The 26,338-nt window shown below is 54.2% G+C and overlaps 1 protein-coding gene across 1 annotated transcript in view; it reads right to left on the bottom strand.

The window, feature by feature from the left end:
• tp53bp1 (tumor protein p53 binding protein, 1) overlaps nucleotides 1–26,338 on the bottom strand; it is a 65,113-nt gene that overhangs the window by 29,637 nt on the left and 9,138 nt on the right. The window contains exons 11-26 of the mRNA XM_072465595.1: nucleotides 25,048–25,160; nucleotides 24,517–24,635; nucleotides 19,919–20,110; nucleotides 17,908–19,060; nucleotides 17,203–17,319; nucleotides 17,079–17,162; nucleotides 16,915–16,995; nucleotides 13,383–13,437; nucleotides 13,206–13,313; nucleotides 7,479–7,632; nucleotides 7,239–7,388; nucleotides 6,933–7,138; nucleotides 6,099–6,260; nucleotides 5,304–5,851; nucleotides 5,017–5,208; nucleotides 4,745–4,936 (exon numbers count right to left, since the gene is read on the bottom strand). Coding sequence (XP_072321696.1) covers nucleotides 4,745–4,936; nucleotides 5,017–5,208; nucleotides 5,304–5,851; nucleotides 6,099–6,260; nucleotides 6,933–7,138; nucleotides 7,239–7,388; nucleotides 7,479–7,632; nucleotides 13,206–13,313; nucleotides 13,383–13,437; nucleotides 16,915–16,995; nucleotides 17,079–17,162; nucleotides 17,203–17,319; nucleotides 17,908–19,060; nucleotides 19,919–20,110; nucleotides 24,517–24,635; nucleotides 25,048–25,160 — 3,626 coding nt within the window. The remainder of the gene's footprint in view (nucleotides 1–4,744; nucleotides 4,937–5,016; nucleotides 5,209–5,303; nucleotides 5,852–6,098; nucleotides 6,261–6,932; nucleotides 7,139–7,238; nucleotides 7,389–7,478; nucleotides 7,633–13,205; nucleotides 13,314–13,382; nucleotides 13,438–16,914; nucleotides 16,996–17,078; nucleotides 17,163–17,202; nucleotides 17,320–17,907; nucleotides 19,061–19,918; nucleotides 20,111–24,516; nucleotides 24,636–25,047; nucleotides 25,161–26,338) is intronic.

Here is a 26,338-nt window from a genome sequence, read left to right as displayed (position 1 = left end):
CCCTTCAAATATGACCACACCCTTCAAATATGACCACGCCCTGACCACGCCCTTCAAATATGACCACGCCCTTCAAATATGACCACGCCCTGACCACGCCCTTCAAATATGACCACGCCCTTCAAATATGACCACGCCCTGACCACGCCCTTCAAATATGACCACGCCCTGACCACGCCCTTCAAATATGACCACGCCCTTCAAATATGACCACGCCCTGACCACGCCCTTCAAATATGACCACGTCCTTCAAATATGACCACGCCCTGACCACGCCCTTCAAATATGACCACGCCCTGACCACGCCCTTCAAATATGACCACGCCCTGACCACGCGATTCAAATATGACCACGCCCTTCAAATATGACAACGCCCTTCAAATATGACCACGCCCTTCAAATATGACCACGCCCTGACCACGCCCTTCAAATATGACCACGCCCTTCAAATATGACCACGCCCTTCAAATATGACTACGCCCTTCAAATATGACTACGCCCTTCAAATATGACCACGCCCTTCAAATATGACCACGCCCTGACCACGCCCTTCAAATATGACCACGCCCTGACCACGCCCTTCAAATATGACCACGCCCTTCAAATATGACCACGCCCTGACCACGCCCTTCAAATATGACCACGCCCTGACCACGCCCTTCAAATATGACCACGCCCTGACCACGCCCTTCAAATATGACCACGCCCTGACCACGCGATTCAAATATGACCACGCCCTTCAAATATGACCACGCCCTTCAAATATGACCACGTCCTTCAAATATGACCACGCCCTGACCACGCCCTTCAAATATGACCACGCCCTGACCACGCCCTTCAAATATGACCACGCCCTGACCACGCGATTCAAATATGACCACGCCCTTCAAATATGACCACGCCCTTCAAATATGACCACGCCCTTCAAATATGACCACGCCCTTCAAATATGACTACGCCCTTCAAATATGACCACACCCTTCAAATATGACCACGCCCTGACCACGCCCTTCAAATATGACCACGCCCTTCAAATATGACCACGCCCTGACCACGCCCTTCAAATATGACCACGCCCTTCAAATATGACCACGCCCTGACCACGCCCTTCAAAAATGACCACGCCCTGACCACGCCCTTCAAATATGACCACGCCCTTCAAATATGACCACGCCCTTCAAATATGACCACGCCCTGACCACGCCCTTCAAATATGACCACGCCCTGACCACGCCCTTCAAATATGACCACGTCCTTCAAATATGACCACGCCCTGACCACGCCCTTCAAATATGACCACGTCCTTCAAATATGACCACGCCCTTCAAATATGACCACGCCCTGACCACGCCCTTCAAATATGACCACGCCCTGACCACGCGATTCAAATATGACCACGCCCTTCAAATATGACCACGCCCTTCAAATATGACCGCGCCCTGACCACGCCCTTCAAATATGACCACGCCCTTCAAATATGACTACGCCCTTCAAATATAACCACGCCCTTCAAATATGACCACGCCCTGACCACGCCCTTCAAATATGACCACGCCCTGACCACGCCCTTCAAATATGACCACGCCCTTCAAATATGACCACGCCCTGACCACGCCCTTCAAATATGACCACGCCCTTCAAATATGACCACGCCCTGACCACGCCCTTCAAATATGACCACGCCCTGACCACGCCCTTCAAATATGACCACGTCCTTCAAATATGACCACGCCCTTCAAATATGACCACGCCCTGACCACGCCCTTCAAATATGACCACGCCCTGACCACGCCCTTCAAATATGACCACGCCCTGACCACGCCCTTCAAATATGACCACGCCCTGACCACGCGATTCAAATATGACCACGCCCTTCAAATATGACCACGCCCTTCAAATATGACCACGCCCTTCAAATATGACCACGCCCTGACCACGCCCTTCAAATATGACCACGCCCTGACCACGCCCTTCAAATATGACCACGCCCTGACCACGCGATTCAAATATGACCACGCCCTTCAAATATGACCACGCCCTTCAAATATGACCACGCCCTTCAAATATGACCGCGCCCTGACCACGCCCTTCAAATATGACCACGCCCTTCAAATATGACTACGCCCTTCAAATATGACCACACCCTTCAAATATGACCACGCCCTGACCACGCCCTTCAAATATGACCACGCCCTTCAAATATGACCACGCCCTGACCACGCCCTTCAAATATGACCACGCCCTTCAAATATGACCACGCCCTGACCACGCCCTTCAAATATGACCACGCCCTGACCACGCCCTTCAAATATGACCACGCCCTTCAAATATGACCACGCCCTTCAAATATGACCACGCCCTGACCACGCCCTTCAAATATGACCACGCCCTGACCACGCCCTTCAAATATGACCACGTCCTTCAAATATGACCACGCCCTGACCACGCCCTTCAAATATGACCACGTCCTTCAAATATGACCACGCCCTTCAAATATGACCACGCCCTGACCACGCCCTTCAAATATGACCACGCCCTGACCACGCGATTCAAATATGACCACGCCCTTCAAATATGACCACGCCCTTCAAATATGACCGCGCCCTGACCACGCCCTTCAAATATGACCACGCCCTTCAAATATGACTACGCCCTTCAAATATGACCACGCCCTTCAAATATGACCACGCCCTGACCACGCCCTTCAAATATGACCACGCCCTGACCACGCCCTTCAAATATGACCACGCCCTTCAAATATGACCACGCCCTGACCACGCCCTTCAAATATGACCACGCCCTTCAAATATGACCACGCCCTGACCACGCCCTTCAAATATGACCACGCCCTGACCACGCCCTTCAAATATGACCACGTCCTTCAAATATGACCACGCCCTTCAAATATGACCACGCCCTGACCACGCCCTTCAAATATGACCACGCCCTGACCACGCCCTTCAAATATGACCACGCCCTTCAAATATGACCACGCCCTGACCACGCGATTCAAATATGACCACGCCCTTCAAATATGACCACGCCCTTCAAATATGACCACGCCCTTCAAATATGACCGCGCCCTGACCACGCCCTTCAAATATGACCACGCCCTTCAAATATGACCACGCCCTTCAAATATGACTACGCCCTTCAAATATGACTACGCCCTTCAAATATGACCACACCCTTCAAATATGACCACGCCCTGACCACGCCCTTCAAATATGACCACGCCCTTCAAATATGACCACGCCCTGACCACGCCCTTCAAATATGACCACGCCCTTCAAATATGACCACGCCCTGACCACGCCCTTCAAATATGACCACGCCCTGACCACGCCCTTCAAATATGACCACGCCCTTCAAATATGACCACGCCCTGACCACGCCCTTCAAATATGACCACGCCCTGACCACGCCCTTCAAATATGACCACGTCCTTCAAATATGACCACGCCCTGACCACGCCCTTCAAATATGACCACGTCCTTCAAATATGACCACGCCCTTCAAATATGACCACGCCCTGACCACGCCCTTCAAATATGACCACGCCCTGACCACGCGATTCAAATATGACCACGCCCTTCAAATATGACCACGCCCTTCAAATATGACCGCGCCCTGACCACGCCCTTCAAATATGACCACGCCCTTCAAATATGACTACGCCCTTCAAATATGACCACGCCCTTCAAATATGACCACGCCCTGACCACGCCCTTCAAATATGACCACGCCCTGACCACGCCCTTCAAATATGACCACGCCCTTCAAATATGACCACGCCCTGACCACGCCCTTCAAATATGACCACGCCCTTCAAATATGACCACGCCCTGACCACGCCCTTCAAATATGACCACGCCCTGACCACGCCCTTCAAATATGACCACGTCCTTCAAATATGACCACGCCCTTCAAATATGACCACGCCCTGACCACGCCCTTCAAATATGACCACGCCCTGACCACGCCCTTCAAATATGACCACGCCCTTCAAATATGACCACGCCCTTCAAATATGACCACGCCCTGACCACGCCCTTCAAATATGACCACGCCCTGACCACGCGATTCAAATATGACCACACCCTGACCACGCGATTCAAATATGACCACGCCCTTCAAATATGACCACGCCCTTCAAATATGACCACGCCCTTCAAATATGACCACGCCCTTCAAATATGACCGCGCCCTGACCACGCCCTTCAAATATGACCACGCCCTTCAAATATGACTACGCCCTTCAAATATGACCACGCCCTTCAAATATGACCACGCCCTGACCACGCCCTTCAAATATGACCACGCCCTGACCACGCCCTTCAAATATGACCACGCCCTTCAAATATGACCACGCCCTGACCACGCCCTTCAAATATGACCACGCCCTTCAAATATGACCACGCCCTGACCACGCCCTTCAAATATGACCACGCCCTGACCACGCCCTTCAAATATGACCACGTCCTTCAAATATGACCACGCCCTGACCACGCCCTTCAAATATGACCACGCCCTGACCACGCCCTTCAAATATGACCACGCCCTGACCACGCGATTCAAATATGACCACGCCCTTCAAATATGACCACGCCCTTCAAATATGACCACGCCCTTCAAATATGACCACGCCCTTCAAATATGACCACGCCCTTCAAATATGACTACGCCCTTCAAATATGACCACGCCCTTCAAACATGACCACGCCCTTCTAAAAGTCCAGTTTACCAGATCCACGGCGCCCTCTCTTGGCAGCAGGAATCCGGTCACAGCTGCTTTTCCTCTTGGAGCCGAGGTTTGGACTGAGACCGGGACCAGGACCGGGACCGGGACTGGAGCGTGGGACTCGGGGCGACCTCGTGGGCGTGGTTAGACCAGACAGAGCTGCACGACGCTTCCTCTTCCCCTCCACCAGGTTATCTACAAACAAACACAAGATTATTATTATTATGACTGACTCTCGGGGTAGGACTCGAGGTAGGACTCGGGGTAGGACTCACCCAGGCTGATGTCGGAGGCCTTGCCCAGGCCGGTGCAGGGCTGGTAAGGTCCCAGGCTGTGTCTCTCTCTGAGCCGGTTTCCCTGGTCCAGACTGAGGATGACAGAACCTCGAGGAAACCACACTCTGTGTTCTCCTCGCTCCACACAATACTGAAGCTGCAGCTCCTCCAGCTTATGGGCCTTCACCACGCCTGAGAGGACCAGGAGAGACCAGGACAGGCCTGTGTTTAGACCCGCTTTAGACCCGCTTTAGACCCGCTTTAGACCCGCTTTAGACCCGCTTCACCTGTGCAGTAGGTCTGGTCCGGGTTCAGGGCCGTCACTTCGGTCTCCAGAGGAATGGGGTCACACAGAAGAATGTCTCTCGCCCAAAGCTCACACTCGTATCCGTCGTCGAAGCGAAGTCTGAAGCGATTTTCTCCCGGTGTGACCTCCGGACTGGCCCCGGGCCCCGATGAGGAGGGCCCTCCCTGGATCCCGAAGTCCTGGATGATCCGGCCGGAGTAAAAGTACCCGTTTGAGGACCATTTGGCCACAACTCTCAGACCCACGAAACTGGAGCCAGACGAGGACTGAGGGTCAGGAGAAGACCCAGCCGAGTCCGAGCCCGGGTCCTGAGAGCCCGGGTCCTGAGAGCCCGGGTCCTGAGAGCCCGGGTCCTGAGAGCCCGGGTCCTGAGAGCCCGGGTCCCGAGAGCCCGGGTCCCGAGAGCCCGGGTCCCGAGAGCCCGGGTCCCGAGAGCCCGGGTCCCGAGAGCCCGGGTCCCGAGAGCCCGGGTCCCGAGAGCCCGGGTCCCGAGAGCCCGGGTCCTGTGCCAGACCAGCAGGGGGCGCTCTGAAGGGAGAGGGAAAAGTCTTACTTTCAACAGTTTCTCACTCGTAATTTTTACTTTTTATAAAACCAAAATCACAACGGAACAAAATGTCCCGGGTGTCCAGTCCCGTCCCCGGGGGTGTCCAGTCCAGTCCAGTTTCCGAAGAGAACCAGAGGAAACACAGCTTTAAAGATGGCAGAGGCTCCCCACTTACCTGGGGAAGGGGCGGGGCTTATCAGTTCAGGTGTGTGGAGGGGAGGGGCTTACCTGTGGGGGGAGGAGCGAGATGGAGGGCGCCCCCTTCTGGCTTTGCCTCTGGGACTGACTGAGCCAGAAGCAGAGATGCTCCGGCTGCCTCTAGCTCCGCCTCCTCCTCTAGCTCCGCCTCCTCCTCTAGCTCCGCCTCCTCCTCTAGCTCCGCCTCCTCTCCTGAGGCCAGTGTGAAAGGGAGGAAAGAGTGGAAGTGAGGAAACAAGAGAAGGAGGAAAAGCAGTGAAAAGGGACTTAGTGAAGTTTGAAAGAGTTTCAGGCAGAAAGAGGTGAAACTGTCTCCCACTGTGTCAGATGCCCTCCCTGTGGGTCAGATGCCCTCCCTGTGGGTCAGATGCCCCTCCCTGTGGGTCAGATGCCCTCCCTGTGGGTCAGATGCCCTCCCTGTGGGTCAGATGCCCTCCCTGTGGGTCAGATGCCCTCCCTGTGGGTCAGATGCCCCTCCCTGTGGGTCAGATCCCCTCCCTGTGGGTCAGATGCCCTCCCTGTGGGTCAGATGCCCTCCCTGTGGGTCAGATGCCCTCCCTGTGGGTCAGATGCCCTCCCTGTGGGTCAGATGCCCTCCCTGTGGGTCAGATGCCCTCCCTGTGGTTCAGATGCCCCTCCCTGTGTGTCAGATGCCCTCCCTGTGGGTCAGATGCCCTCCCTGTGGGTCAGATGCCCTCCCTGTGGGTCAGATGCCCCTCCCTGTGGGTCAGATGCCCCTCCCTGTGGGTCAGATGCCCTCCCTGTGGGTCAGAAGCCCTCCCTGTGTGTCAGATGCCCCTCCCTGTGTGTCAGATGCCCCTCCCTGTGTGTCAGATGCCCCTCCCTGTGGGTCAGATGCCCTACCTGCTGGCCTTGGCCCCCCTGCTGGCCGGTGCGAGGAACGCGGGCCTCTCGCCGGACGTGGTCCCTGTGGCGGAGCTGGACGTGGTCCCTGTGGTGCAGGTGGATGAACTGATGTCGGCCAAGTCTCCAGAGGTCAAAGAACTGGACCCAGTCCGACTGGGGGACACGTCCAGGACCTGGAACTGGACCATGGGCTCGTCCGATTCCTGAGAGAGAGAAGACCACTGAAGCCGGTCTGAAGCCGGTCTGAAGCCGGTCTGAAGCCGGTCTGAAGCCGGTCTGAAGCCGGTCTGAAGCCGGTCTCACCTGGGTCACAGTGCGGCTCACTTCTTTGCCGTCGTCGTAGTAAACGTCAGTGATGATGCGTGTGACCGTCGTGCGCACTTCCTGGACGGTGTGCACGTGACGGCGGAGGGCGGGGCCTACTCTCTGAGGAGGCGGAGTCTCCATGTCAGTCTGGAACAAGTGAAAGCAACAATCGACCTTTAAACGACCTTTAAACACACGTTTACAGATGAACCAAACGTTTGTGGACTTTAAATGCACCTTTTCCAGGCTGTCGGCTGCTGCAGGTGCATTCTGGGACGGATTCTTTCCTCCATTCCCACTGGCTGTAGAGTGTGACGTCACTTCCTGTATGAAGGCGTCCGATTGGCTGTTTTGAAAGGAGTTCCTCTGAGGCGACGTAAACAGAGGACTTCTGCAGGACAAAGAAAAAAAAGGATTATATATGTGCTGGAAATGTCGGCCCTTGTCGGAGAAAAAGAGCATTTTACTTTTTTTCCCCAAATTTGTGATTTTTGTTTTTTTGCATTATGTGAAAGTTGAAGATATGGACCAGCCATTCGATGTATCAGATAACAGTATTTGCAGCATTAAAGGCATAAATAAAGCCGTTTAAAGTGTGGTGTTTTCGGGCGCTCTCTGGACGTGCAGAGTGGGTGTGACCGCATTTCCATATGAACAGCTGCGCTATTGTAGTCAGCCAATGGGCTGAGCCGCCAGCCGCATGGCTACTTGATAAGCAGCAACACAGGGACACGCAACACACGCTGTGTAACATCAGTTGAAAAATGGATCCTTCTGCTATCGCTTTGGAGCTTAACCGCGGCTGTTACAGCTCCACGCTTTTGGATTATTTCTACGAAAAGTCCGCTTATCCAGATGACTATCTAAGTTCTGAAGATGAGGTCACAGATGACGAACGTGACTGCATCCAACTGGAAAACATCCCTAGTCTACGGCTGACCTTAGACCAGGAGGAAGATGAGGAAGAAGCGGCCGGACACGCCAAAGAGCTGGAGCGTGAAATAACAAACGGTAATGCAGAATAAATGGCATCACAAACACGCTTGAAAGTGCCTGTTTTGGTGTGCTGTTCTGCTCGTGTTTGTGTTGCGAGTGCCTGTTTTGGTCTAAACCTGGTCTAGACCTGGTCCAGGGCCAGGTCAAAACCTGGTCAATCTGAACTGTTCTGTGAAGCGTGTTATTCCCATATTACTGTCAACCCTAATCCTTTTTCCCCCTTTTCAGAATTGGCAGAGACACCATGACTGACATAACTAAACACTATGAGGAAAATGGAGCAGCACCACGATTGAGGAAGAAGCGTGCACAGCCACTGCCACATTCACGCAGGTTCATCAGCCATGAAGTCATCCACACCGTTGTAGAGTTTATCCAAAACTTTGCAGAAGTCCATTCCATCATGCTGCCGGGCCGACATCCTGGCCATAAGGACTGGCATGTGAAGCTCCCAACCCATGTGACTAAGGTCTCAGTTTGGCGTCTCTACGTGAAGTCTGCTAAGGAGCGTGGTAAGTGTAAAACATTATTTTGGTGATTTTCGTGTTTTAAAGTATAATTAACCATAAGCAACATCTGTTTTTTAGGTGAGCCTGCAGTTTGTAAATCAAGCTTCAGATCACTGTGGAAACAGCTTCTCCCACACATCAGAAGCTGCAGGCCACGCACAGATCTCTGTTGGCAGTGTCAGAGCAACAACGAGCAGCTGATACGAAGTGCAAATGTCCCAGATGAAAGAAAATCTGAAGTTGTCCAGAAGCAAGTGCATCATCTTGCCCTTGTGCAAAATGAGAGGACTTTTTACAACACTTTGATTGCTGCCTGCAGACTGACAACAGAATCTAATGTGCTGTCTTTGGACCCTCACCGCCAGCAAGCAAAGACATCAGGATGCATTACAGCTTCCACTTTGCACAGCAGGTACTAATAATAGTGCAAATGCAGAATAGCAATTATAGAGACATATACGTCTTAATCAAATGTCATATGTATTAATCTAATCTCTTTTATCTCTCTCTCTCTCTCTGTCTACTACAGATACACTTTCCCTCAAACCCTCTGCAGCCGGGGCCAATGTATTTCCTGACTCCACGAAAATGTGGCCTTTTTGGTGTCTCCTGTGAAGGGATGCAGAAGCAGGTCAATCCTGATCGATGAAGGCATGTCGTCAAGTAAGGGAAGCAATGAAGTCATAAGCTACATGCATCATTTCTTCAACAACTTCAGTGTGGCGAGCGTACATGAAGACATATATCTGTAACCCTTATTTCTTGTGGCTCACCAGTCTCTGAGGCAGTGGGTATTGCGGGTTACAGTTGAGTTTATAATGTTGTGGGTTTTCTGTTATTTTCCTGTGCTAAAATAGACCAACACGGCAGGACAGTGTTTGAGCAGCCGTCTCTTTATTTCAACTCGACTTCCTGTGCGTCAACAAAAAGGGTTGTACTGAAACAACATACAGAATAAATGTTCCCAAAATAAAATAAGTGCAACACACTATAATCAAATAATACATTCCCCAAGTAAATCAAACAGAAATTAATATTAAATAAAATCATATGTTACAGTCTTCCCCTGCCACAAAATGAAATGTCCCCATTTCAAATAGGACACTCATAACCTTAAGCACACAGTAGAATAATCACCAAAACACAATACGAACAGTACTATATGTGTAAAATTAGGCCGCACACATACAGCACTAGAAACATCAGGGAGTAACATATCAAGTGACAAAGTCCCTGTATCTATTTGGCCGGCAAACCCTGCGACCAGAACGGGACACAACAGGGCGTGCCATGGGGGAGGATGGAGGGGACACACTGGGCTGGGAAACAGGGGAGAATGGAGGAGAAACAGAGGGAATAGAAGAACAAGGAGAAGGCGGAGCACCTGGAGTAGCCTCTCCTGCAGGTGCAACTTCAGGCTGCCTACACCGAGCAGGCACATGAGGTGGAGTAGGAGGTAGAAAAGGTAGAGCCCCAGACAAAGCTGTAAGGTAAGGAGCTACTGAGGGTGTAATAGTCAGTCCGGATGAAAATGTCCTGTCCATATTCTCAACAGGCTGCAAAGCTCCTTTGAATGCTTTGAGTCTATCGTGGTGTACAATCCATGTCCGTGCATGTGCTTTCTTAGGATCCGTTACCTCATAAGTCACACCTGGACGACCGACTTGTGTCACATGTTTCAAAATGACAAATGGTCCTTTCCACCTGGGAGCCAGTTTATTCATTTTGTTAGCAGGGTCATCAAGAAGAACAAGGTCCCCCGGCTTATGCGGATGAAACACAACTTTCTTGTCATAGTGGAATTTTTGACGCAACTTACTGAGTGTGGAATTGTGAGTCGCATCCACAAACGCGTGTGTCAAACGTGACGTCAGGTAAGAGGCATAAGCTGCAGGCGTACCTGGTGTAGGTGAGGTCACAGAGGGACTACAGTTCAAGATGACGTCCAGTGGCAAGTTTGGTTCCCTGCCGTGCACAAGAAAGAATGGGGAAAACCCTGTGCTAGAATGTACACTGGAGTTGTATGCGAGTTCCACTTGTGGGAGAAACTGGTCCCACTCACCCCCAGTTTGAGCAATGTACTTAGAAAGTTGGTCCTTCAGAGTCCTGTTCAGTCTCTCCACCACGCCATCCGACTGGGCGTGGTGCGGGGTGGTGCGTGTTTTGGTTATCCCCAGTAACCTTCAAAGTGTTTCACAAGGTCAGATTCAAAGTGTCTACCCTGATCTGTGTGAATTGACTCGGGCAACCCGTGTTGTCTGACATAGTCCTCAAAAATGCATTTTGCTACCGTAACGGCACGTTGGTCTTTCAGTGGAAATAGATTTGCATAACGTGTAAAATAGTCTGACAACCAAAACATACCTATTGCCCTGAGATGTAATAGGTAGTTCAGTGATATCAGCAGCTACTTTTTGAAAAGGTCGGTCAGCCTGAATAGACTGCAGTGGAGCGCGTTCATGTGGTACTGGAGAACCTCGTTTTTGACAAGGGAGGCACTGAGAACAAAAAGCGTGCACATCACGTGTCATAAAAGGCCAATAACAGATACGCCTAGCTCTCTGTAGTGTGCGTTCTGCGTCCAAATGTCCACTTAACTGATTACCATGTGAAGCTGACAAGGCTTTGGGGAGAAGTACTTTTGGTAAAACCACTTGAAAGTTTACAGATGAGTGAGGACTTCGTTTTGACTTTCTGCAAAGAATCCCTTGTCTCATAGTAAGGTTAGGAAACTCATGCCATAGTTTTCTCAACAAAGGGGAGGAGTACCTCAGCCTACCAATAGGGGGCCTACACGTACTATCATTCACCCATGAAATAACTGTACTGAGACATTCATCACTCTGTTGTTGTTGTTTCAATTGTTCAGAGTCAATAGATAATGTGTCGCCAATGTCCTGAGTAATGTTGTTAGTGTTGGTGTCTGGGGCAGCCACAGTAACACACTGCTCCGCTTGGTCAAGTCTTTCTGTACTGGGGCGTCTGGACAAAGCATCAGCATTTGCGTGCTGTTTACCTTACCGGTGCACGATAGAATAGTCATAAACGTCCAACTCAAGTATCCATCGGCTGCGTCTGCCTGTGGGATCATTGTCAACGGCAGTTTTCTTTAGGCTCAGCAGAGGCTTATGGTCTGTGATCACAAAAACCCGGGGCTGGGAGGAGTTCGGGGAGGCCATGGAGGAGGACTATCGGTCGGCCCCAAAGCAATTCTGGCAAACCGTCCGGCGCCTCAGGAGGGGGAAGCAGTGCTTCACTAACACCGTTTACTGTGCAGGTAGAGACCTGCTGACCTCGACTGGGGATGTCGTCGGACGGTGAGGACCTCCTTAATCCCTCAGTCACGTCTTCTGAAGAGGAAGCAGAGACTGAGGACTCAGGGGCTGACTCGTCCATCACCCGAGCTGAAGTCACTGAGGTTGTTGGCAAGCTCCTCTGTGGCTCCTCTGTGGCTCCTCTGTGGCTCCTCTGTGGCTCCGGGATGAGTTCCTGAAGATCTTAAGTCCGGTCCCTGTCTGACAGGAGCAGGAGCTGTGGTCACTGCAGTAAGTCAGACCTGTTCCCAGTGAGGGACTCCTCAGGGCTGCGCTTTGTCACCGGTTCTGTTCATAGTTTTTAATGGACAGAATTTCTAGGCGCAGTCAAGGGTCGGAGGGTGTGGTCAGGGGTCAGAGGGTGTTGTCAGGGGTCGGAGGGTGTGGTCAGGGGTCAGAGGGTGTTGTCAGGGGTCGGAGGGTGTGGTCAGGGGTCAGAGGGTGTTGTCAGGGGTCGGAGGGTGTGGTCAGGGGTCAGAGGGTGTCCGGTTTGGGGACCACAGGATCTCATCTCTGCTGTTTGCAGACGATGTTGTCCTGATGGCTCCATCAAACCTGGACCTGCAGCTGCACTGGGACGAGAGGGAAGCGTCTGGGATGAGAATCAGCTCCAAATCAGAGGTCATGGTTCTTAACCGGAGCAAGGTGGCTTGCCCTCTCCAGGTGGGTCTCGGCGCCTCTTTGTGCCGTTTTGGGCCTCGTCGTGCCACTTGGGTCTCCTTGCCCCAAGTGGAGGAGTTCAAGTATCTCGGGGTCTTGATGGAGCGTGTGATTGACAGTTTGACTGTTGTGGTGAAGAAGGAGCTGAGTCCAAAGACAAAGGTCTGGATTTACAGGTCATTCTACGTTCTGACCTCACCTAAGGTCATGAGCTGTGGGTAATGACCCCTGGGCGCCTCCCTGGGGAGGTGTTTCAGGCATGTCCCACCGGGAAGAGGCCCCTGGGAAGACCCAGGACACGCTGGAGGGTCTATGTCTCTCGGCTGACCTGGGAACGCCTCAGGATCCCCCCGGAGGAGTTGGAGGAAGTGTCTGGGGAGGATGAAGTCTGGGAGTCCCTGCTTACACTGCTGCCCCCGCGACCCGGCCCCGGAGAAGAGGAAGAAGATGGACGTACGTGTATAGACTGAACATGAGGGTCTGACCTGAGCGCAGGGGCGTGGTCAGGAGCCGCAGGGGCGTGGTCAGGAAACGCAGGGGCGTGGTCAGGAGCCGCTCGGTGAACCTGGCGCACTCGGCTGAACACAGACGGACTTAGAGCAGAGGAACAGTTACAAACACGTCCAACAGGAAATGACACGCTTAAAGCCTTAAAGTCTGACCTGTGAGAGCTCCTGGACATGGGACGAGCAGAGGGGTCATCACTGAGAGAGGGCCCTGAGGGGGGAGAGGAGGGAGGGAGGAGAGGGGGAGGGAGGGAGGGAGGGAGGGAGGGAGGGAGGAGAGGAGAGGAGGAGGGAGGGAGGAGAGGAGAGGAGGAGGGAGGAGAGGGGGAGGAGGGGAGGGGGAGGAGAGGGGGAGGGAGGGAGGGAGGGGAGGGGGAGAGGGGGAGGAGAGGGGTAGGGAGGGAGGAGAGGGGGAGGGAGGGAGGAGAGGGGGAGGGAGGGAGGGGAGGGGGAGGGAGGAGAGGGGGAGGGAGGGAGGAGAGGGGGAGGAGAGGGGGAGGGAGGGAGGAGAGGAGAGGAGAGGGAGGAGAGGAGGGGAGGGGGAGGGAGGGAGGGAGGGAGGGAGGAGAGGAGAGGGGGAGGGAGGGAGGAGAGGAGGAGGGAGGAGAGGGGGAGGGAGGGAGGAGAGGAGGAGGGAGGAGAGGGGGAGGAGAGGGAGGGAGGGAGGGGAGGGGGAGGGAGGAGAGGGAGGGAGGGGAGGGAGGGAGGAGAGGGGGAGGGAGGGAGGGAGGGAGGGAGGGAGGGAGGGAGGGGAGGGGGAGGGAGGAGGAGAGGGGGAGGGAGGGAGGAGAGGGGGAGGGAGGAGGGAGGGAGGAGAGGGGGAGGGAGGAGAGGGGAGGGAGGGGAGGAGAGGAGAGGGGGAGGGAGGGAGGGAGGGAGGAGAGGGGAGGAGAGGGAGGGAGGAGAGGGGGAGGGAGGGAGGGAGGAGAGGGGGAGGGAGGAGAGGAGAGGAGGAGGGAGGAGAGGGAGGGAGGAGAGGGGGAGGGAGGAGAGGAGAGGGGGAGGGAGGGAGGAGAGGAGAGGGGGAGGGAGGGAGGAGAGGGGGAGGGAGGAGAGGGGGAGGGAGGGAGGAGAGGAGAGGGGGAGGGAGGGAGGGAGGAGAGGGGGAGGGAGGAGAGGAGAGGAGGAGGGAGGAGAGGGAGGGAGGAGAGGGGGAGGGAGGAGAGGAGAGGGGGAGGGAGGGAGGAGAGGAGAGGGGGAGGGAGGGAGGAGAGGGGGAGGGAGGAGAGGGGGAGGGAGGGAGGAGAGGAGGAGAGGGGGAGGGAGGGGAGGAGAGGAGGAGAGGGGGAGGGAGGAGAGGGAGGGAGGGAGGAGAGGGAGGGAGGGAGGGAGGAGAGGAGAGGGGGAGGGAGGAGAGGGGGGAGGAGAGGGGGAGGGGGAGGGAGGAGAGGGGGAGGAGAGGGGAGGGGGAGGGAGGAGAGGGGGAGGGAGGGAGGAGAGGGGGAGGGAGGAGAGGGGGAGGGAGGGAGGAGAGGAGGAGGGAGGAGAGGGAGGGAGGGAGGAGAGGGGAGGAGGGAGGGGAGGGGGAGGAGAGGGGGAGGGAGGGAGGGGAGGGAGGGAGGAGAGGGGAGGGAGGGAGGAGAGGGGGAGGGAGGGAGGAGAGGGGGAGGGAGGGAGGGAGGGGGAGGGAGGAGAGGGGGAGGGAGGGAGGGAGGGGGAGGGAGGGAGGGAGGGGAGGAGGAGGAGGGGGAGGAGAGGGGGAGGGAGGGAGGGGAGAGGGGGAGGGAGGGAGGAGAGGGGGAGGGAGGAGGGAGGGAGGGAGGGAGGAGAGGAGGAGGGAGGAGAGGGGGAGGGAGGGAGGGGGAGGGAGGAGAGGAGGAGAGGGGAGGGAGGGAGGAGAGGGGAGGGGAGGGAGGAGAGGGGAGGGAGGGAGAGAGGAGAGGGAGGGAGGGAGGGAGGAGAGGGGAGGAGAGGGAGGGAGGAGAGGGGGAGGGAGGGAGGGAGGAGAGGGGGAAGGGAGGAGAGGAGAGGAGGAGGGAGGAGAGGGAGGGAGGGGGAGGGAGGGAGGGAGGGAGGAGAGGAGAGGGGGAGGGAGGGAGGAGAGGAGAGGGGAGGGAGGAGGAGGGGGAGGGAGGAGAGGGGGAGGGAGGGAGGAGAGGAGGAGAGGGGGAGGGAGGGGAGGAGAGGAGGAGAGGGGGAGGGAGGAGAGGGAGGGAGGGAGGAGAGGAGGAGAGGGGGAGGGAGGGGAGGAGAGGAGGAGAGGGGAGGGAGGAGAGGGAGGAGGGAGGAGAGAGGAGAGGGAGGAGGGAGGGAGGAGAGGAGAGGGGGAGGGAGGGAGGAGAGGGGGAGGGAGGAGGGGGAGGAGAGGGGGAGGGGGAGGGAGGAGAGGAGGAGAGGGGAGAGGGGAGGGAGGGAGGAGGAGGAGGAGAGGGGGAGGGAGGGAGGGAGGGAGGGAGGAGAGGGAGGAGAGGGAGGGGGAGGGGAGGGGAGGAGAGGGGGAGGGAGGGAGGGGAGGGGGAGGGAGGGAGGAGAGGGGAGGGGGAGGGAGGGAGGGAGGAGGGGGAGGGAGGGGGAGGGGGAGGGAGGGAGGGAGGAGAGGGAGGAGGGAGGGAGGGGGAGGAGAGGGGGAGGGAGGGAGGGGAGGGGAGGGAGGGAGGAGAGGGGGAGGGAGGGGAGGGGAGGAGAGGGGAGGGGGAGGGAGGAGAGGGGAGGGAGGGAGGGAGGAGGAGGGAGGAGGGGGGAGGGGGAGGGAGGAGAGGGAGGAGAGGGGGAGGGAGGGAGGGAGGGAGGGGAGGGAGGAGAGGGGGAGGAGAGGAGGGAGGGAGGAGAGGGGAGGGAGGAGAGGGGGAGGGGGAGGGAGGGAGGGGGAGGGAGGGGGAGGGGGAGGGAGGGGGGAGGAGGAGGGAGGAGAGGGGGAGGGAGGGAGGAGAGGAGGAGGGAGGGAGGGAGGGAGGGAGGGAGGGGGAGGGAGGAGAGGGAGGAGAGGGAGGGAGGGAGGGGAGGGGGAGAGGGGGAGGGAGGAGGAGAGGGGAGGAGGGAGGAGAGGGGGAGGGAGGAGGGGGGAGGAGAGGGGGAGGGGGAGGGAGGAGAGGGGGAGGGAGGGAGGGAGGGAGGGGGGGGAGGGAGGAGAGGGGGAGGAGAGGGAGGGAGGGGAGGGAGGAGAGGGGGAGGGAGGGAGGAGGGGGGAGGGAGGAGGGAGGAGGAGGGAGGAGAGGGGGAGGGAGGAGGAGAGGAGGGGAGGAGAGGGGGAGGAGAGGGAGGGGGGAGGGGAGGGGGAGGGAGGAGAGGGGAGGAGGGGAGGGAGGGGAGGAGGAGAGGGGGAGGGGAGGAGGAGAGGGGGAGGGAGGGAGGGGAGGAGGAGGGAGGAGAGGGGAGGAGGGAGGAGAGGAGGAGGGAGGAGAGGGGAGGAGGGAGGGAGGGAGGGAGGGGGAGGGAGGAGAGGGGGAGGAGAGGGGAGGGAGGGGAGGGGGAGAGGGGGGAGGGAGGGAGGAGAGGGGGAGGGAGGGAGGAGAGGGGGAGGGAGGAAGGGGAGGAGAGGGGAGGGGGAGGGAGGAGAGGGGGAGGGAGGAGGAGAGGGGGAGGAGGGAGGAGAGGGGGAGGGAGGGAGGAGGAGGAGGGAGGAGAGGGGGAGGGAGGGAGGGAGGAGAGGGGGAGGGAGGGAGGGAGGGAGGAGAGGGGGGAGGGGTTGTTAACCAGGAGAACGTTGTGTTTGAAACTATGGCCCTTGACCTGGGGTTACGGCTCTTACTCTGCAGACTGAAGCGCTCGCTGCTGCCCTCTTCCACTGGAGTCACCAACTTCATCCTCAGGCTCAGTTTCCCATCAGCCCTTCTGTGACGATGTCACTGCCCTCTGTGACGATGTCACTGCCCCTCTGTGACGATGTCACTGCCCTCTGTGATGATGTCACTGCCTCTGTGATGATGTCACTGCCCTCTGTGATGATGTCACTGCTGGCCGAGTTCACCTCTGCATTTGAAAAACAAATGTTTAGCACTTTAAGGGCCGTTATCTGAGAGATGGACGTGGAACTGACCAATGGGAGTGCTGTGTCTGAGCGACTGCTTTAATTGGCTGATGATAGGGGGTGTGGCACTGACAGACGGACCAATCAGCTCGCCCTCTTTAGGCAGCGTGAAGTGGAAGGACATATCTGAAAACACAAGCAGAGCCGAGGTCCAAACAGTTTATGGAAACAGAAGTAAAGGCCCCGAGCGGCACGACGAGGCCCCTGACCGAAGCGGGCGCCGTGTCGGGTTCACACTCCAGACGTACATTTGACTTGTGAACAACACTCGGGAGGTCGCACCATGTGACCTCGGGAGGTCGCAACATGTGACCTCGGGAGGTCGCAACATGTGACCTCGGGAGGTCGCAACATGTGACCTCGGGAGGTCGCAACATGTGACCTCGGGAGGTCGCACCATGTGACCTCGGGAGGTCGCAACATGTGACCTCGGGAGGTCGCACCATGTGACCTCGGGAGGCCGCACCATGTGACCTCGGGAGGCCGCACCATGTGACCTCGGGTTTAGCGCGACAGACGCAATAAAAGCAGCTTTTGTCTTTAGCCCAATATGGATCATATTAGAATCAGGCTCATCCTGTGCAATAAAACCATCTGAAATATGAACAAATAACTTTTGTTTTGGTTTATTTTGTGGCTGTAAAGTTACATACTGTGCCTTTAAAATCAAATAAAGTAAATATTGTCACATTGATATAGATCTAAAGGTCTCACCTCCAGAACTGTCCAGACTCTTTGACGCTTCGCTCTTGTTGCCATGGGATCCTCGTCCTTTTACTTCAGGCGTCGACATCTGACTTTGGGACAATGCCAAACTCGCCTCCTTCTGCGCCTCCTTCTGCGCCTCCTTCTGCGCCTCCTTCTGCTCTCCTGCGGCTCCAGGATCCACACTTTTACCCGGGCTTGTGTTCTTTTGGCTTTGACATGAAGGCACTGTTTCCTCTGGTACGGATCCGGTGCTCCGGCTGTTAGCTTTAGCGCTTGGGCTGTTAGCTTTAGCGCTTGGGCTGTTAGCTTTAGCGCTTGGGCTGTTAGCTTTAGCGCTTGGGCTGTTAGCTTTAGCGCTTGGGCTGTTAGCTTTAGCGCTTGGGCTGTTAGCTTTAGCGCTTGGGCTGTTAGCTTTAGCGCTTTGGCTGTTAGCTTTAGCATTGTCTTGGCTTACATTTCTCGCAGTTTTCTCATGATCTACAGTTAAAACTTTAGTCTGGGATCCTGCCTCAGACTTGTGTACGGATGCGGCGCTCCGGCTGTTAGCTGTAGTGCTTTGGCTGTTAGCTTTAGCGCTCTGGCTGTTAGCTTTAGCGCTCTGGCTGTTAGCTTTAGCGCTCTGGCTGTTAGCTTTAGCGCTCTGGCTGTTAGCTTTAGCGCTCTGGCTGTTAGCTTTAGCATTGTCTTGACTCAAACTGGGCGCGCTCTTTGCATTCTTGACCTTCACGTGACATTCCGGGCTGCTCGAGTTAGACTTTGGTCCTTGTTTCGATAGGTCAGGCTGGTTTTTGGCTTCTTGGCTGAACCTGCCGTTGCTTTTTTGACTTCCCACATTTAGCTCCTCCTCCTGCGCGACCTTTTGACCCCGAGGTGAGAGTTTGAGTGAGTTCTGTGAGTTTGAAGCGGGTTTTGGGAGTGCGGTTTCGTGGTCCAGCTGCTCAATCTGCGTGGCCTCCTCGTCTTGGTCCTGGGCCTCGGTGATGCACAGGTTGAGCGAGGCTTGAGAGAAGGGTGTAGGTGCTGGTGTAGGTGCTGGTGTAGGTGCTGGTGTAGGTGCTGGTGTAGGTGCTGGTGTAGGTGCTGGTGTAGGTGCTGGTGTAGGTGCTGGTGTAGGTGTAGGTGTAGGTGTAGGTGCTGGTGTAGGTGTAGGTGTAGGTGTAGGTGTAGGTGCTGGTGTAGGTGTAGGTGCTGGTGTAGGTGCTGGTGTAGGTGCTGGTGTAGGTGCTGGTGTAGGTGTAGGTGTAGGTGCTGGTGTAGGTGCTGGTGTAGGTGCTGGTGTAGGTGCTGGTGTAGGTGTAGGTGCTGGTGTAGGTGCTGGTGTAGGTGCTGGTGTAGGTGCTGGTGTAGGTGCTGGTGTAGGTGTAGGTGTAGGTGCTGGTGTAGGTGCTGGTGTAGGTGTAGGTGTAGGTGTAGGTGTAGGTGTAGGTGCTGGTGTAGGTGCTGGTGTAGGTGCTGGTGTAGGTGCTGGTGTAGGTGTAGGTGTAGGTGCTGGTGTAGGTGCTGGTGTAGGTGCTGGTGTAGGTGCTGGTGTAGGTGCTGGTGTAGGTGTAGGTGTAGGTGCTGGTGTAGGTGCTGGTGTAGGTGCTGGTGTAGGTGTAGGTGCTGGTGTAGGTGCTGGTGTAGGTGTAGGTGCTGGTGTAGGTGCTGGTGTAGGTGTTGGTGTAGGTGTAGGTGTAGGTGTAGGTGCTGGTGTAGGTGCTGGTGTAGGTGCTGGTGTAGGTGTAGGTGTAGGTGCTGGTGTAGGTGCTGGTGTAGGTGTAGGTGTAGGTGCTGGTGTAGGTGCTGGTGTAGGTGCTGGTGTAGGTGTAGGTGTAGGTGCTGGTGTAGGTGCTGGTGTAGGTGTAGGTGTAGGTGTAGGTGCTGGTGTAGGTGCTGGTGTAGGTGCTGGTGTAGGTGTAGGTGCTGGTGTAGGTGTAGGTGCTGGTGTAGGTGTAGGTGTAGGTGTAGGTGCTGGTGTAGGTGCTGGTGTAGGTGTAGGTGTAGGTGCTGGTGTAGGTGCTGGTGTAGGTGTAGGTGTAGGTGTAGGTGCTGGTGTAGGTGCTGGTGTAGGTGCTGGTGTAGGTGTAGGTGCTGGTGTAGGTGTAGGTGCTGGTGTAGGTGTAGGTGTAGGTGTAGGTGCTGGTGTAGGTGTTGGTGTAGGTGTAGGTGTAGCGGAGGCTTTGGGAGACGACACAGACGTGTTCTGACTTTGGGTCGCGACGAACACGTCCTGAAACACAGTGTAAGTCGTATTATTAGACCAAAACTCACCAAAAACTTGAGCAAAACTGACCTCCTCCTCCTCCACCGACCTCTTCCTCCTCCACCACCGACCTCCTCCTCCTCCTCCACTGACCTCCTCCTCCACTGAGCTGCTCCTCCACCTCCACTGACCTCCACTGACCTCCTCCTCCTCCTCCTCCACTGACCTCCTCCTCCACTGACCTCCTCCACTGACCTCCTCCTCCTCCACCGACCTCCTCCTCCTCCACCAGTGACCTCCTCCTCCACCAGTGACCTCCTCCTCCTCCTCCACTGACCTCCTCCTCCACTGAGCTGCTCCTCCACCTCCACTGACCTCCACTGACCTCCTCCTCCTCCTCCTCCACTGACCTCCTCCTCCACTGACCTCCTCCACTGACCTCCTCCACTGACCTCCTCCTCCTCCACCGACCTCCTCCTCCTCCACCAGTGACCTCCTCCTCCACCAGTGACCTCCTCCTCCACCTCCACTGACCTCCTCCACTGAGCTGCTCCTCCTCCTCCACTGACCTCCTCCTCCACTGACCTCCTCCTCCACCGACCTCCTCCTCCTCCACCAGTGACCTCCTCCTCCACCAGTGACCTCCTCCTCCACCTCCACTGACCTCCTCCACTGAGCTGCTCCTCCTCCTCCACTGACCTCCTCCTCCACTGACCTCCTCCACTGAGCTGCTCCTCCTCCTCCACTGACCTCCTCCACTGAGCTGCTCCTCCACCTCCACTGACCTCCTCCTCCACCGACCTCCTCCTCCTCCACCAGTGACCTCCTCCTCCACCAGTGACCTCCTCCTCCACCTCCACTGACCTCCTCCACTGAGCTGCTCCTCCTCCTCCACTGACCTCCTCCTCCACTGACCTCCTCCACTGAGCTGCTCCTCCTCCTCCACTGACCTCCTCCACTGAGCTGCTCCTCCTCCTCCACTGACCTCCTCCTCCACTGACCTCCTCCACTGAGCTGCTCCTCCTCCTCCACTGACCTCCTCCACTGACCTCCTCCTCCTCCTTCTTGCTTCTCATGATGTTTATGAAGCTTTATAAATCAGAACTTTCAAGGGAAAAATATCTAAATTATATCTTGACATTTCCAATCTGGACAAATACTAAATATATTGGATCTTGTTTTGACAGTGGGACGTTTTTTCATAACGTGTCAATAGTTATTCATAAAGTTTGCACATGTGTAGAGTAGAAGTAAAAGAGTTTTAAAAGTCAAATAAATATGAATGATATGGATTTGAAGTGGGGCCCCTGGAGGGTCCTGAAGTGGGGCCCCTGATGAAGCAGTCCTCCACTGAACATCTGCCAGTGAGTCACAGGAAAAGCTGAATGTGTTGAACTTGGATCATCTGGAATAAGATATTAACCACATGCTCCTGTCACATGCTCCTGTCACATGCTCCTGTCACATGCTCCTGTCACATCCTCCACCTGTCACATGCTCCTGTCACATCCTCCACCTGTCACATGCTCCTGTCACATCCTCCACCTGTCACATCCTCCACCTGTCACATCCTCCACCTGTCACATGCTCCCGTCACATGCTCCTCCTGTCACATGCTCCCGTCACATCCTCCACCTGTCACATGCTCCTGTCACATCCTCCACCTGTCACATGCTCCTGTCACATCCTCCACCTGTCACATGCTCCTGTCACATCCTCCACCTGTCACATCCTCCACCTGTCACATCCTCCACCTGTCACATCCTCCACCTGTCACATGCTCCCGTCACATCCTCCACCTGTCACATGCTCCCGTCACATCCTCCACCTGTCACATGCTCCTGTCACATCCTCCACCTGTCACATGCTCCTGTCACATCCTCCACCTGTCACATCCTCCACCTGTCACATCCTCCACCTGTCACATCCTCCACCTGTCACATCCTCCACCTGTCACATGCTCCACCTGTCACATGCTCCTCCTGTCACATGCTCCTCCTGTCACATGCTCCTGTCACATGCTCCTGTCACATGCTCCTGTCACATGCTCCTGTCACATCCTCCACCTGTCACATCCTCCACCTGTCACATGCTCCTGTCACATCCTCCACCTGTCACATGCTCCTGTCACATCCTCCACCTGTCACATGCTCCTGTCACATCCTCCACCTGTCACATGCTCCTGTCACATCCTCCACCTGTCACATCCTCCACCTGTCACATCCTCCACCTGTCACATCCTCCACCTGTCACATCCTCCACCTGTCACATCCTCCACCTGTCACATGCTCCACCTGTCACATGCTCCACCTGTCACATGCTCCACCTGTCACATGCTCCTGTCACATGCTCCTGTCACATGCTCCTGTCACATGCTCCTGTCACATGCTCCTGTCACATGCTCCTGTCACATGCTCCTGTCACATCCTCCTGTCACATCCTCCACCTGTCACATGCTCCTGTCACATCCTCCACCTGTCACATCCTCCACCTGTCACATCCTCCACCTGTCACATGCTCCACCTGTCACATGCTCCACCTGTCACATGCTCCTGTCACATGCTCCTGTCACATGCTCCTGTCACATGCTCCTGTCACATGCTCCTGTCACATGCTCCTGTCACATGCTCCAGTCACATGCTCCTGTCAGTCACATGCTCCAGTCACATGCTCCTCCTGTCACATGCTCCTCCTGTCACATGCTCCTGTCACATGCTCCTGTCACATGCTCCTGTCACATGCTCCTGTCACATGCTCCTGTCACATGCTCCTCCTGTCACATGCTCCTCCTGTCACATGCTCCTCCTGTCACATGCTCCTGTCACATGCTCCTGTCACATGCTCCTGTCACATGCTCCTGTCACATGCTCCTGTCACATGCTCCTGTCACATGCTCCTGTCACATCCTCTTGAGGCCAGTGCAGTTTCTATATCTGAAATATTCTCTTACATCATCACTTTTATTTCCTGGTCAATACATAAGTTATACATCATTTTAAAGATTATTTTCTCAACAAAACAAATATGTCATTGATTTACATTGAATAATTTGCCCCAAGAAGCAATTGCCAAAAGTTTGTGAGAAAGTCTCAACTTTGACAAACTCATGTCCTGTTTGTGTTTATGACGGAGGAAACGGCTTTAATTCTGTTCATTCTTGTCTCAGTTTGTCCATAAAGAACATGAACAACAATATACACTTGTGTTTTTACTGAAGTTTTCACATTTCCAGATATTGTCAAGTAAACTAAGTTTTCTTCTCTGACGATGGTCAGGATGAAGCTCGTCCAGAACAAATGACCTGTTTGACTTATAAGATGGTGTTTGGCATCGATCTTTTCTTCAGACTGTGTCCTACAGAATGAGACCGTCCACTGTCCTCGGGTTTGTCCTCTACAGCCTCCGGGGGGAAAAATGCACCGCTTCTGATGCGCGCATCTATCTTTGTTTTTAGCCCTTAGCTAATGCTAGCGGTGACGTAGACGACTTTGATTGACATATTATTCTAGCCAATAAGAATAGCTTTCGAATGGTGGGTGGGACTTAGGGCTTCTTCACACAGACTCGTCTCTATTCACCTGCGTAATGACAGTCAGACCCAAGATTTTTCGGCAGGAGGCGACTAGATTTGACGTTTTCTTATTTTATTAGCCTTTTGGACGCGCATTTTGTTAGTTATATGTGTTATATCAATAGAAAATATAAAATAAAAATATTATAATTTTTTTTTTTTTAACATCTATATGTGAAATTCATGGTAAACTCATATTGACACATTTTCACATTCATTGTTTTTAGCAGTTATAATAGTATTAGTGGTTCTACAAAACATCAACATGTATGTTTTATGATCATAAAGGAGCTAAAACTGTAATAAAACAGTTTGGCCCATATTTGGATCACTTGAATATACTTTTTGATACAAAAAGGTCAAAGCACCAAAATGCTTCTGTTCTAGAGATGTGAAACTGTACACAGTTGTTGTCATGACAACAGCATGTGCAGTGAACAGCATAAACACAATGAAGTCTGTCTTTAGGACCTTTACAAATGGACAATATTCAGACGAGACTAAAAAAAGGATGTTTTGTTCATGTTTGTGCTTCTGTAGTGTGAGTTCTGAAGCCCTGACAGTGTGACATGTGCACATCTGCAGAAACTAGAAGGCCTAGAGTCTTACTAGAGTCTCTCATATCATAGTCTGACTAAGACGTGTTTTTGGACAAAACTTACATAAAAATAATATCCATAATGTAGATATTTTAATTCATTTTCTCTGACTTGTTCCCATTGGGGGTCGCAAGTGACTTTGGGCCTTAGGCGGGTTCAGCCTGGACAGGGACCTCAGTTTGACCTCCCACACTCATAGGGAGGCGAGAGCTCCAACTGCTCTGCCCCATATGTCATCTCGTCTAAGCACAAAAGTCACGCACTTGTGAGAGGTCGGGCTGCGACGGCACAGACAGGGGGCGCTGTGTGGAGGAGGCGGGGCCACTCTCTCTGCGCTCTGATTGGCCCGTGGGAGGAAGAGACGTGTCCATTGGCTCGTCACCTGAGACACAAAAACATGAATTCGGGTTAGAAGTGTCTTTGTGATGTTTTTGTACCAGATTTGGAAAAAAGAAACGTGTGATTTATTACAGTCTGAGTCTAATATATAAGTGAGTGTGTGTGTGTGTGAGAGAATATTATATATATATTTAATATATATATATATATATATTCTGAGATACTGTATATCTGAGATGAGTCACTTCCTCATTAGACTCAGACTGTAATAAAACATGGATCTATTATGAATAAAACCCACATCGTTTTGAAGATTAAACTAAAGTGTCTTCTCGTGTTAAAGCAGCAGCTGCACTGCCCCCTGGTGGAGGAGGATTCAAAGTGTGTGGAAAAGTAAACATTTGATTTGGATCTAGTGTTTTCAACACGATGAAGGAGAAAGAAAAGTTTTGTACCGTTTGGAGACAAATCTGTGGGTGAACTCGGGACGAGCATCGGAGTGAAGGGGTCACAGGGGTCACAGGGGTCACAGGGGTCAGGGGTCGGAGCCACCACGTCCACCGAGCCTCTGCAACACAGTGTTACACACACACACACACACACACACACACACACACACACACAGTGTTACACACACACACACACACACAGTGTTACACACACACACACACACAGTGTTACACACACACACACACAGTGTTACACACACACACACACAGTGTTACACACACACACACACAGTGTTACACACACACACACACAGTGTTACACACACACACAGTGTTACACACACACACACACACAGTGTCACACACACACACACACACACAGTGTCACACACACACACACACACACAGTGTCACACACACACACACACACACAGTGTCACACACACACACACACACAGTGTCACACACACACACACACACAGTGTCACACACACAGTGTCACACACACAGTGTCACACACACACACACACACACACAGTGTCACACACACACACACACACAGTGTCACACACACACACACACACAGTGTCACACACACACACACACACAGTGTCACACACACACACACACAGTGTCACACACACACACAGTGTCACACACACACACACACACAGTGTCACACACACACACACACACACAGTGTCACACACACACACACACACACACACACAGTGTTACACACACACACACACACACACACAGTGTTACACACACACACACAGTGTTACACACACACACACAGTGTTACACACACACACACACACACACAGTGTTACACACACACACAGTGTTACACACACACACACAGTGTTACACACACACACACAGTGTCACACACACACACACACACAGTGTCTCACACACACACACACACACAGTGTCTCACACACACACACACACACACACAGTGTTACACACACACACAGTGTTACACACACACACACAGTGTTACACACACACACACAGTGTTACACACACACACACAGTGTTACACACACACACACAGTGTTACACACACAGTGTTACACACACACACACAGTGTTACACACACACACTGTTACACACACAGTGTTACACACACACAGTGTTACACACACACACACACACACAGTGTTACACACACACACACACACACACTGTTACACACACAGTGTTACACACACACACACACACACACACACACACTGTTACACACACAGTGTTACACACACACACAGTGTTACACACACACACACA

This window comes from Eucyclogobius newberryi, unplaced genomic scaffold, assembly GCF_026437365.1.
Source record: "Eucyclogobius newberryi isolate DKJ021-1_F unplaced genomic scaffold, fEucNew1.0.hap1 SCAF_5, whole genome shotgun sequence".
NCBI lineage: Eukaryota > Metazoa > Chordata > Actinopteri > Gobiiformes > Gobiidae > Eucyclogobius > Eucyclogobius newberryi.
This window is presented reverse-complemented; position numbering and strand designations above follow the sequence as displayed.